At 53.4% G+C, this 12,739-nt stretch overlaps 1 protein-coding gene across 3 annotated transcripts; it reads right to left on the reverse strand.

Moving 5' to 3' along the window:
- Positions 1 to 839: 839 nt before the first annotated feature.
- lin37 (lin-37 DREAM MuvB core complex component) lies at positions 840 to 12,687 on the reverse strand. Of its 3 annotated transcripts, XM_069940010.1 has the most exons (10): positions 12,584 to 12,686; positions 10,179 to 10,273; positions 9,701 to 9,776; positions 7,315 to 7,368; positions 6,761 to 6,790; positions 6,442 to 6,527; positions 5,892 to 6,058; positions 2,387 to 2,530; positions 2,007 to 2,080; positions 840 to 1,554 (listed from the first exon to the last, which is right to left on the reverse strand). In XM_069940010.1, the coding sequence occupies exons 2-10, from the start codon at positions 10,231 to 10,233 to the stop codon at positions 1,473 to 1,475; spliced, it is 768 nt and encodes a 255-aa protein (XP_069796111.1). In that variant the 5' UTR covers positions 10,234 to 10,273; positions 12,584 to 12,686; the 3' UTR covers positions 840 to 1,472. The 3 variants fall into 3 exon arrangements, with proteins under 3 accessions (XP_069796111.1, XP_069796112.1, XP_069796113.1); XM_069940011.1 differs by lacking the exon at positions 6,761 to 6,790 and having other exon boundaries at positions 12,584 to 12,687; XM_069940012.1 differs by lacking the exon at positions 2,387 to 2,530 and having other exon boundaries at positions 12,584 to 12,687.
- Between the last annotated feature and the right edge of the window lie 52 nt (positions 12,688 to 12,739).

A 12,739-nucleotide genomic window follows, 5' to 3' on the forward strand; every position in this document is an offset into this window, starting at 1 on the left:
AGCTTTCAGGTGAAAGATTTAAAGGGAGATCTTTGCTACTCAGTGCTAGGTATGTGGAAGAAGCAGCCAGAGGCCAGGACAATGACCACATTTGGACACGTCCTTGGACAGCAATGGTTCAGGGGGAAGCATCATGGAGATGTCTGGGTCAGCAGGAAAAATGGCAGATGGAATTTGGAACCATAGAGCACTTACTGCACAGAAACTGGCAGCTTTGGCCCTTCTAGTCTGTGCTGAACCATTTTTTTTTCCCTAGTCCCACTGACCTGCACCCAGTCCATAACCTTCCGTACCCCTCCCATCCATGGACCTATCCAAATTGTTTTTAAATGTTAAAATTGAATCTGGATTCACCACTTCAACTCGACCTACATTTACTCTGTCTCTCCCCTCATCAATTTAAATATCAAATCTCCGCTCGTTCTTCTACCCTCCAGGGAATCAAGTCCGAACCTGTTTAACCTTTCCCTGTAACAGTCCCTTAACATCCTAGTAAATCCAGTTAAATGAGGACAAGTGTGAGGTTTGCATTGAGGAAGGACAAGCTAAGGTAGGATGCATACAGTAAATGGTCGGACACTGAGCTCCCTTCACAATCCTGTCCACCTGTGATGCCACTTTCAGGGAATTCTGTATCTGTATTCCCAGATCCCTCTGTTCTACCTCACCCCTCAGTGGCCGACTATTTAATATACCTCCCAGTGCGTACAGGGTAAGGCAACACACACTCTCATAAACTGACCCCCTCCTCTCCAGAATCAAGAACATCACTGCTGAATCTTGAAGCAGCATGCCCATGTTCTACTCTCATTGAAAGGACTGGTGATAGATGCAACAGCTGGGGTTGACTGAGGAACAATTGGCAGAACCTCAGTTGACGTTCTTTATTAATCCACTGTGTAACCTAGACCAGTCCTGGAGGCAGCGGACCCATCCATGACATCGTGGCATTTCTGCGGCTTCCCCCTCCCCACCCACGTCTATTAGCTTCAAGCAGTGGAGGAGGGGGAGAGGAAAGCAAGGGGGTGGGAATCAGCAGCAAATAAAACGATTGCACTCTGGTGAGCTGGGCTGTGAGCTCTGCTGTTAGAGCAAGTGGGGGGGGTAGTGTTTGGACAGGCCTTTTGGCTCAAGAGTCCATGCTGCCCCTCAGTCCATTGGCACCTATCTCTCTGCATTTTCGTTAGCTCCTCTATCCTCCCCCCTTCCCCAGTGCATTGGGGCAGCAGAAACAGCAGGAACCCTGGCTGATTCCCCATCCTCCAACCCTGGGGTCACTGGGCAGTGAAGGGGAGCAGGGACCCTGGCTGATTTCTTCCCCCCTCTAACCCTGGGGTCACTGGGCAGGGACAGGGAGCAGTGACCCTGGTGCCAGTGTGTGGACAATGGGAGAGAACTACTGAAGTTGGGTTGGGGAGGGTGTTGGCGATAATGGGGTAGGGTTACTGCCCCAGACACCCCATCTCTTGTCCTCACTGCCGCTCGAACATTTCCTTGAGTATCTTCATGCTCTCCCGGTATCGGTGCTGGTTCCTGTGTGAGGAGTCCCTCCATCTGTTGGAGAGAGTGAGTCGGGGGCTCAGTACCATCACTGGTATCGCTAAATCCGTGGGGAGTGAGGGGGAAGAGGTGGGGTCTGTGGGGGGGCAACAGGGAAGGGGTCTGCGGGGAGTGAGGGGAAAGGGGTCCGCGGGGAGTGAGGGGAAAGGGGTCTGCGGAGAGTGAGGGGAAAGGGGTCCGTGGAGAGTGAGGGGAAAGGGGTGGGGTCTGCAGGGAGTGAAGGGGAAGGGGTGGGGTCTGCGGGGAGTGAGGGGGGAAGGGGTGGGGTCTGCGGGGAGTGAGGGGGAAGGGGTGGGGTCTGCGGGGAGTGAGGGGGGAAGGGGTGAGGAGTGAGGGGGGAAGGGGTGGGGTCTGCGGGGAGTGAGGGGGAAGGGGTGGGGTCTGCGGGGAGTGAGGGGGAAGGGGTGGGGTCCACGGGGAAGGAGTCCTCCCCAGGAAGAACGTACCTCTGGCGGATCTTCTTCCAGCGCTCCATATGGTGGTAGAGGAGAGTGGGGACCCCAGGGGCAGCTGAGCGGCCCTGGAATTAAAGCAGGACTAGCGTGAGGTGGGTAAACCAGGCTGGACATGGAGAATACCACCATCCCCGGCCATGGTGAATGGGACCCATCCCTTTGAGTGGGAGCCGTCCCCGTGAGTGGAACCCATCTCTGAGTGGGGTGTGGGGGACCCAATCCCCATGCAGGGTAAGTAGGACCCGTCCATGTGAATGGGATCCATCCCTGTGAGGGGTGTTGGGGACCCGTCCCTGTGCAGGGTGAGTCAGACCCCCCTCTTCTGTCCCCAGTTGCCACGTAAGCCAGACTCCTCTCCTGCCCCTGGTTACCATGTTGATGTTCAGCGGTGTGTCCGTGGTGGGTAGGGGTGAGGGAATGCGAAGGCTGACCGAGGGCGACCCGGTACTGGATGGGTGTGGTGCTGGATCCGGGAGTTTGTACACATCCTGGGTCTTCCCATTCAGCTCTCCCACCTGGGATTGGGTGGGGGGGGGTGGAAGGAAGCATAAGGTTAGCGCCAGCTCTGCCCGAGGTCAGCGTGTGAGTCTCCCATTCTCCCCGGACCAGCGAGGGAGCCTCCCCTTCTCCCCCATCCCATCACCCCCTTCACCCAGTTATCACCCATCATTCCAGTCAGTCACCTTAGACACCTGCCTGATCCGTTCCTATGCCTTGACCCCAGAGATGCCACCATTGCTGGACAGCCCTACTCACCTTGACCCCCTCTCCTTGTCGTTGACCCTTAGCTAATCCTGTCCTTGCCTTTAAATTTAGGCATACAGCACTGTAACAGACCCTTTTGACCCACAAGCCCGTGCCACCCAGATACACCCAAATTAACCTGCAACCCTTCTACATTTTAGAACATAAAACACAGTACACCCCCTTCGGCCCACCATGCTGTGCTGACCCATATATTCCTTTTTTTTTAAAGTACTAACCCCCCCCCCCACCCCAGTAACCCTCTATTTTTGTTTCATCCATGTGCCTGACTCAGAGTCTCTTAAACTCCCTAATGTTCCACCCTCCACCACAATCCCTGGCAAGGCATTCCAGGCCCCCACACCTCTCAGTAAAAAAAAACTCTGATGTCTCCCCTCAACTTCCCTCCCTTCACCTTGTACAGATGTCCTCTGGTGTTTGCTGACCCTGCCCTGGGGAACAGGTGTTGGGTGTCCAACCTATCTCTGCCTCTCATAATCTTGTCGACCTCTAGTAAATCTCCGATCATCCTTTCACATTTCAGAGAAAAAAGTCCCAGCTCTGTTCAGAAGACATTTTCCAATCCAGGCAACATCCTGGTGAATCTCCTCTGCCCCCTCTCCACAGCTTCCAGATCCTTCCGATGAGACAACAAGAAGTGAACACAATCCTCCAAGTGGGGTCTCACCAGAGATTTGTAAAGTTGTAACATGACTTCTCGACTCCTCAACTTAAATCCCCTATTAATGAAGCCCAGCGTCCCATAGGCCTTCTGAACTATCCTGTCAACCTGGGCGGCGACCTTGAGGGCTGTATGGATTTGGGCCCCAACGACCCTGTTCATCCACACTCTTAAGAAACCGACCATTAACCCTGTCCTCAGGCATCTGGTTTGTCCTTCCAAAATGCATCACCTGGCCCTGATCCAGATTGAACTCCATCTGCTACTTCGCCTGACTCTGCATCCTGTCCAGATCCTTTTGTTAACTTCGACCACCTTTGACTCCATCCACGACTCCTCCAACCTTCGTGTCACCCACAAACTCACTGACCCATCTGTCTGCCTCTTCACCTGGGTCATTTATAAAAATCACAGAGAGCAGGGGGTCCCAGAACAGACCCCTGCAGTCCCTCCACTAGTCACTGACCTCCAGGCAGATACTTCCCTTCCACTACTGCTCTCTGCTTTCTTCCTACAATCCAGGTTTTTCATCCACAAGGCCAAGGTTCCACTGATCTGGTGTCTCTTGACTTTCTGATGAGTATCTTGTGGGGAACCTTGTCAAATGCCTCGCTAAAACCCACATAGACCACGTCAATTTCTCTTGTTACCTCCTCAAAAATCTCAATTAGGCTTGTGAGGCATGACCTTCCCTTTGCAAAGCCCTGCCAATCACCCTTGAGTAGACTGGACTCCTCCAAATGCTCATAGACCCTGTCCTTCAGAATCCTCCCCATTAGTTTGCCCCCCCACTGACGTCAGGCTCATCGGTCCAGGATTCTATTTAAACAAGGCGACTACATTTGCCGTTCTCCAATCCTCCGGCACCTCCCCTGTGGCCAAAGAGGACTCAAAGATCATAGCTACTGCCCCAACTCTCTCTTCCCTCAGCAGCCTTGATTATATTGCGTCTGGCCCCGGGGACTTAACAATCTTGATGTTTTTAAGAAGATCCAATACTTCCTCTCCACACTGTCCAGCACACAGGCCTGTTCTATTGTGGCCTCACCCTGATCAAGGTCCTTTCACTTGCGAATACTGAAGCAAACTGAGGTCCTCCATCAGCCAGCTCCCCACCATGACTACCAGCCCCCCCACATCTCCATCGGGCACACAAAACTCAAAACGGTCAACCAGTTTACCTATCTCGGCTGCACCATTTCATCAGATGCAAGGATCGACAATGAGATAGACAACAGACTCGCCAAGGCAAATAGCGCCTTTGGAAGACTACACAAAAGAGTCTGGAAAAACAACCAACTGAAAAACCTCACAAAGATAAGCGTATACAGAGCCGTTGTCATACCCACACTCCTGTTCGGCTCCGAATCATGGGTCCTCTACCGGCACCACCTACGGCTCCTAGAACGCTTCCACCAGCGTTGTCTCCGCTCCATCCTCAACATCCATTGGAGCGCTTTCATCCCTAACGTCGAAGTACTCGAGATGGCAGAGGTCGACAGCATGCTGAAGATCCAGCTGTGCTGGGTGGGTCACGTCTCCAGAATGGAGGACCATCGCCTTCCCAAGATCGTGTTATATGGCGAGCTCTCCACTGGCCACCGTGACAGAGGTGCACCAAAGAAAAGGTACAAGGACTGCCTAAAGAAATCTCTTGGTGCCTGCCACATTGACCACCGCCAGTGGGCTGATAACGCCTCAAACCGTGCATCTTGGCGCCTCACAGTTTGGCGGGCAGCAACCTCCTTTGAAGAAGACCGCAGAGCCCACCTCACTGACAAAAGGCAAAGGAGGAAAAACCCAACACCCAACCCCAACCAACCAATTTTCCCTTGCAACCGCTGCAATCGTGTCTGCCTGTCCCGCATCGGACTTGTCAGCCACAAACGAGCCTGCAGCTGACGTGGACTTTTTACCCCCTCCATAAATCTTCGTCCGCGAAGCCAAGCCAAAGAAGAGACTGAAGCAAAGTATTCATTTAGGACATCCCAAACCTCCAGGCACGTTGCCTCCTTTATCCTTTAGCGGCCCCACCTTCACTCTCACCTTGGGAGATCTCCTTAATCCTACATGCCAAAGCCTTCTCGTGCCCCCTTCAAACTCTCCTGTCCTTTCTTAAACTCCTTCCACGTCTTTCTCACGAGCCTTTCTGCTTCCTACATCTAATGTATGCTTCCTTCTTGTCTTGACCAGTTCCCTGACCTGTTTTGCCAGCCACAGTTCCCCTTTTCCTACCACCTTTTCCTAGACCCAGTGGGACCAACCTTATCCTAAACCCAGCACGTGGTCCCAAAACTTCCTCCACGTTACTTCTGTACTTTCACCCTTGACCATCGGCTTCCAGTTTATTCTCGCTAGTTCCTGCCTCATCCCTTCATAATTAGCCCTTCCCCAGTGAAGCCCCTCCCCATTTTATCTGCTTTTCCTCCCCCCCCAGCTCCTACCCCTACCTCCTCATCCTCCGGAGCAGTGGGCAGATGTGGGGTGAGGCTGTGGTCTCCCTCGCGTAGGGAGGGCTTGTTCCTCATCCAAGCCCTGCAGATGGGGTAGAGGGGAGCGCCCTCGGCGAATTGGGCCAGGTCTACACTGCGGTCAAACAGCTTCATGGTGTAGGCATCTGTGTAGAGGGAGAGTAGCTGGTTACAGTGGCACCGTCAACACCTGTTATGAGGGGGGGGTGGGTGCTTCATCACCACTGGTTATGGGGGCACTGCCGGTTGCAGGGGCACGATCACCACCATTTCAGGGGCACTGTCCGTTACAGGGGCACTGTTATCATCAATAACTCCCGTCCCGGACAGTGTCCCCAACTTCTATTGCACCCCACCTGCGGTAGCCACCCTCTCAGGTCACTTCACTGTTTCAGCCCTTCCCTCCCCCAGCTCGGCGCCCAGCTCAATGAGCTCAGTTGCCCCCCCCCAACCGATGCCACCCTGCCCTGCTCCAGCCCCCTCCCCAGGCTCCTAATCGGGAGGGGTTTGGTGACACCGTACTCCTTACTAGGTCTCTGTAGGGCTCCCTCGCATCCGCCATCTTCCATCTCCTTCCTCTTCTTTCTCCGCTGGTGGGGGAACCGTGTGGAGACGCTAAAGGGGGAGGGGCAGCTAGTCAGAGAGAGGTGAGGGAGGGGATGGGCCACGGGGGAGGGGAAGGGTGAGCGTCAGGGAGGGGGCAGGCGAAGGAAGAGGGCAGACAACGAAGAGAGGGGGCGGGCAATAGTTAGGTGACGGGTGGGGGAGGGGGCAGTGATGAGGAGGGCTGGGGAAGAGTTAGGTGACGAGGGAGGGCTGCCCCCACTCCAGTGGATCCTCCCACTTACCGCTTTCCTGTTGCTGGCGAGGAACAGTCCCTGAAACAGGAGCGGAGACCCTCAGTGTTGCAGAGACCACCCTCCCTGGTCCTTCCTCCCCCCTACCCCCAACCACCCTCCCTCCTTCTGTTCCTCCCTCCCTCCCCAAACCTCTCCCCATCTCCATCCCTCTCCCATCTGGCACCCTCCCTCCTCTCCCCCCCACCCACCCATCCATATCCATACTTCATCTCCTTTTCCCCTTCCCCATCCCAATCTCTTACCCTCCATGCCCCATTCCCTCTCCCACCTCACACGCATCATTCCAGATGCTTCCCACAATGCTAATCTCATCTCCCCACCCCCCCACCACGGTTTCTCTCTCCCTCAGTGATCTCACCCATCCCCTGCTCCAACCCCAAGGGATCCAACCTCCTGGCTTGCATCCCTCGAGTAGGAGGAGGATGCGGGGGTGGGGAGAGTGGAGGGAAGCAGGTTGGGATGAATAGGAGCAGCTTCCCCATGTTGGAGCGTCCAACCCCCACCCCGCACACAGAGCTGGTAGTCCACCAGCGCCCACTCACTTGGTCTGGAGTTCACACATGGCTGGTTTCACAGCCTCACTTTCAGTCTGGTCCCTGGAGAGATGGAGGGAAAGGGAGGGGAGGTTAGATGAAGCAGAGAGTCAGCCCTGACACCCCCCCCCCAGCAGACCCCACCCCTCCCATGGAATTAAAGTCACAATGTAGCACCTCCCCACTGCCTTTGGAATTGCAGCCGACTCATACCACCCTCCCCCTCCCATTGGGAAGGTGGTGAGATTGCCCACCCGCAGTTTGAATTAGTTTCTTTCCTGCTGTTATCAGACTCCTGAATGAACCTCACCCCAGTAACACGATGCTGCCTGTACTCTGTTCGAACCGAACTCTACCCTGTGTTTATTACATATAGGTTACAACCACAGAACACTGGAATGCAGATACAGGCCCCTACGACCTGTACTAAACTATTACTCTACCTTGTCCAACTGACTTGTACCCAGTCCATCCCCCTTCCATCCATGGACCTGGCCAAATTCTTCTTAAATGTTAAAATTGAGCCCACATTCACCACCTCCGCTCGTTCCACACTCCCACCCCTCTTAACCCATGTCCTCTGGTTTGTAGCTCACCCACACTCAGTGGGAAAAGCCGACCTACATTTACTCTGTCTCTCCCCCTCATCATTTTGTACACCCCCCTCATTCATCTGAGAAGGGAAGAAATAAGAGCAGGCCATTTGGCTTGTTGAGCCTGCTATTCCATGAAAGCTCGTGGCTGATCTGGCCATGGGCTTGGCTCCATTTCTCCACCTGGCCTCCCCCCCACCCCCCCTACCAAAACCCTTAAATTTCAAACTGTGTAAAACTCTCTCTCGCCCTCCCTGGTATAAATACTTTGGCTGCTTCTCAGGCAGGGAATCCCATAGATTCATACCTCTCTTGGAGAAGCAGTTCCTCCTCCTCTCCATCCTAAATCTCCTCTACATCAGTGAGACCAAATGTGACCGCTTTGCTCTCTGGAGGTTGTCTTGAGTTTTATTCAGGTAATTCCACCTCCTCCATCTTGGTCTTTGTAAAGGGTTCAGACCCAAAACATTCTCTGACCATTTCCCCCGACAAATGTGGTGAGTTCCTCCAGCAAGATTCCAACGTTTGCAGCTTTTGTGTCTCCCTCTTACATCTGCACCCCGAATCTTGATGCCGTGTCTCATTCGCTTTCTTAACCACACTATCAACCTGTGCACCAGCTGTGAGTGACCCCAAGATCGCGCTGCTCAGAGTCCTCCTGTTAACATTGTGTTCTGCTGTCAAATCTGTCCGACTGAAATGAACCATCTCACACATTTCTGCGTTAAATTCCAGCTGCCACCTCTCAGCCTAGCTCTGCATCCTATCAATATCAATGTAATTTTAAATGTCATCCATAAGAAACAGGAGCAGAGATAGGCCATTCAGTCCATCGAGTCTGCCTTGCCATTTAATCATGAGCTGATCCATTTTTCCACTCAGCCCCACTTCCTGACCTTCTCCCCATTACTTTCGATGCCCTGGCTCAAGAACCTGCTTTAAATGCACCCGATGACCTGGCCTCCACAAGCACCCGTGGCAACAAGTTCCACATGCCGGACGCCCATCAGTCCTGAAGTTGTGCCCTCCTGTCCTGGACTCTGCCACCATGGAGGACAACCTTTCTACATCTACCCTGTCCACACATTTCAAGGAGATTTCCACCCCCACCCCCGCCCATTCAAGCCAAGAGCCATCAAACGCTCCTCGTATGATGACCCTTTCATTCCTGGAATCATCCTAGTGAATCTCCTCTGAACCCTCTCCAACGTCAGCGCATCCTTTCATAAATGAGGAGCCCAAAACTGTTCACGATGCTCCATGTGAGGTCTCACCAGCTTCAACGTCCTATCCCTCTTCATATTCTATTCCTCTTGAAATCCTTCCCAACTTCAACCAGTGAAGTCTCAGGCCACAAAATTTCTTCTCTTACGAGGTGATATGGTTAGCGTAATGGTTAGATCAGGGCTTTTAGAGTGCCAGTGACCCAGGTTTGAATCCAGCGCTGTCTGTAAAGAGTTTGTACATCCTCCCCATGGGTTCCCTCCGAGTGCTCCAGTTCCAACAACGTACATTGGCTTCATTGAACTTGAGCAGGGCAGGCTCGTGGGCCAGAAGGGCCTGTCACTGTGCTGAATCTCTTTATTCCCACATTCATGCTGGTGAAAGTCGAGCAGGCTGTCAGGACTGCACACCAAACGGGTTTTCACCATGTATATGACCACCGTGTGAGGGTTTGCTGACGGGGGATGGACTCTGCCCGGCCTTACAAGAGGAGTGGATCACCCTCACGACCCCATCTACGCCCAACCCCCGGATTAAGCTCGAGCAGATGTATGCCCACCCCCCTCCCCTCCAACTACCTCTCCACGTCAGTCTTCTCCACAAGGTTCTGCAGGACGGCATCCAGCCGATTACGGGCGGTGGACGCCTCCAGATCTATAAGGGGTGGGGAAGAAATGAGGTAAGGGTGAGAGATGAGGGTGGGGAGATCACCAGAGGTTAACGGCAGGTGGTCTGGGAGGGAGAGCCCAAGGGGTAGCTCAACGGAGGGAGTTCTGCAGGGCTTGCAGAGGGAAATCTGAGGGACAGGGGAGATCAGCTGGGTAAGGTCCAGGAGAAGGGGGAGGGTCTAAGGGGAGGTCAGTGGGTGAGGGTCCAGGAGGTGGAAGGAGATCGGCAGGGGAAGGTCTTGGAGAAGGAGGGAGATTGGTGGGGGAGGGTCCAGGGGCTGGCTGTAATCCCCAGAGAAAGGGACAGCGTTGACCTGGAATGTGAGTGGGCAAAATTCCCTGGGAGACAGGGAGGGTCATGGGGGAGATGGTCCCTGTTCCCTCTTACCTGATTTCTCCGTCTTAACTTTCACCGACAGCATGCTGGCTCTGCGAGATCTCATCAACACCACCGAAGAGGTGAGAGGGGCTGGTATCAGACGCCTGAATGGGGGAACGTGAGGGGCAGGGAGAGACATAGAGGCAGAGTCTGAGAAACGAGGAACTATCCAGGTTGTGGTCTGGGGTCTGAAGTGAAGGCAGGGAGTTCCCTCCAGGTTAACCTGCAAAGTGTAGTCAGCTGTGAGGAAGGCAAAAGCAATTTCAGGAGTACTGGTACCTAGTGGAATTCTTTGAAGAAGTGACAAGTTGTCTAGATAAAGGAGATGCAGTGGATGTTGTATATTTGGATTTTCAGAAGGCCTCTGAAAAGGGGCCACACATGAAGCTACTTGTGAAGAGCCCATGGTGTAACAGGAAACATACTAGCAAGGGTAGAGCATTGGCTGCTTGGTAGGAAGCAGAGTCCGGATACAGGGGTCAGATTCTCTCAGTTGCTAGTGGTGCTCGGGACCTTTCGTTTTATGTTGTTTCAATGATTTAGATTATGGAATTAATAGTTTTGTGGCCAAGTTTGCAGGTGATGCGGAGGTAGGTGGAGGAGCAGAATTTCGCTCCGCCTGGTCAGTCCACAACCCAGAGGAATGAACAGAGAAATTACAAGTAATGTGTACCCCCTTTCTTTTTCCTTACCACATCCACTCTCCCCTTGCCTCCATTTATTTGTCCTATTTCACACTTACCCCAAACCCCTTCCCCCACCTTCGTCTTTGGTTTCATTTTCCCTACCACTTCTACCTGCAACAGCGAGGACCTCCCAGTGACCAACCAGCAAGAGAGAGAGAGCGTAAGCTAGCAGAAACTGGAGACGTTGATGTCAATGCCATCCGGTGGGAGGAGCAACACCTAAAAGTCTGTCTGGGCACCCTCGACTGCATCGCCAGATCCAGCTCTAACTGTGTCATCAGGTTTGCAGATGACACAACAGCTGTCGGCCTCATCAGCAACAACGAGGAGTCACAGTACATAGAAGAGGGAGGAAAATCTCGTGAAATGGTGCGAGAATAACAAGCCGAGTCTCAACGTGGATAAAATGAAGGAGATGATCGCGGCCGTCAGGAGGAACAGGAACGACCACCCTCTGCTATACGTCAACAACTCTGTGGTGGAGAGAGTGGAGAACACCGTTACTTGGAGTTTACTTCACTAGTGACCTATCATGGACACACATCTCCTCACTTGTCAGGAAAGGGCAACAGAGACTGAACTTCCTGAGAAGACTGAGTTGGGCCAGGCTACCGGCTGCCACCTCGTCAACCTTCTACAGGAGCTCTATCGAGAGCGTCCTGGCTGGGCTGCATCACAGAGCAGGGACGGTTACTGCAGAGAAACGGATCGGAGGTCAATCCACAGAACCAGAAGAGCAGCAGAGAGGGTCACTGGAGTCTTCCCCCCATCCCATCCCATCTCACCAATTGACGTGATCTGCTGTTGTCTGAAGAGACCCCATTCCACAGCTTCTTTCAGGACCTTATTTAAACAACCTCCAAATGCAGGACCTTTTGTAAACACAGCCCCTTCCCCAAACGCAGGACCCCACACAAAAAGCCCCACAGGACCCTGTGTAAACACAGCCCCCGACTCCTCTGTCTTATTGTCCATACAGGGTTTGCCTGGAGGAGTCTGTGTTTACATAAGGGTTGTATATTTGGGTTGAGGGGTATGCATTTGTGCGAAGGGCAGAAGGGATCCACAACGAGGCGGAGGCAGCTGCCGGGGAGAGGGAAAGAGACGCAGGAAGATCAGAGCCAGGCCGAGGAACATCTTCCCACGGGCAGTGAGAATGCTGAACGCCCAAAGGAACTGCTCACGCTGACCCTCCAAGACCCTCATATTCACGAAACAATATTTATTTATTTGTACAGATGAAAGACTTGTCCTGCATGTGTATTGTGTGTCCTGTCTGGTTGTGCGTCTGCATGTTTTGCACCGAGGACTGGAGAATAGTTTTGTTGAGTTGGACAATCAAGGTGACCATAAATTTGATTAGAGAATGATGAATTCTGTCACTCGCAGAAAGGGAAGCAAAATAGTAAAGGTAAAAAGGTAAAGTTTCCATTATTGTCACGTAATACTACATTTAAAATGCAACAGGCATGAAATTCTTTGTCTATTATGAGAGTCACCACTTGGTCCAGGTACCCTCACGTGGTTTGATGGGCACGGTCTATCAGCCCCATTGACAGGACTGCCGTCGTTTTGCGGCTGCGCAGTGATCATCGCAGCGGTCGCGGATTGTCCCCTTCTTTCCACCCCCCCCTCCCATCTCCCTTCCCCTCGTAGTGGCGACCATACGTATCGACCCCGGACTGCCCGCTCGACCGAGTGATTCCGCGCCGTCTCCCCACTGCTCACCCGAACCCCTCCTTCGGCTCCGACTGCGACGACGTCCCGCACCCGCCCCAACCGTCGCCGGTTCCATCCGCTGATTGGCTGCGCGCTCTCGTGACGCAATTCCTCACGGTAGCTGGTGGGTCCCGCCCCCTACTTCTCCCCTCAGGGTGACCCCCG

The sequence above is a fragment of the Narcine bancroftii genome, chromosome 5 (assembly GCF_036971445.1).
Source record: "Narcine bancroftii isolate sNarBan1 chromosome 5, sNarBan1.hap1, whole genome shotgun sequence".
NCBI lineage: Eukaryota > Metazoa > Chordata > Chondrichthyes > Torpediniformes > Narcinidae > Narcine > Narcine bancroftii.

Excerpts from the sequence above, each read along its gene's own strand:
- lin37 (XM_069940010.1), bottom strand. The coding sequence starts at position 10,233 with ATGAGATCTCGCAGAGCCAGCATGCTGTCGGTGAAAGTTAAGACGGAG. Across the intron at positions 6,528-6,760 it reads TCGCCAGCAACAGGAAAGCG|CGTCTCCACACGGTTCCCCC; the intron begins GTAAGTGGGAGG and ends CTCCCCCTTTAG. Across the intron at positions 1,555-2,006 it reads TGGAAGAAGATCCGCCAGAG|ATGGAGGGACTCCTCACACA; the intron begins GTACGTTCTTCC and ends TCTCTCCAACAG.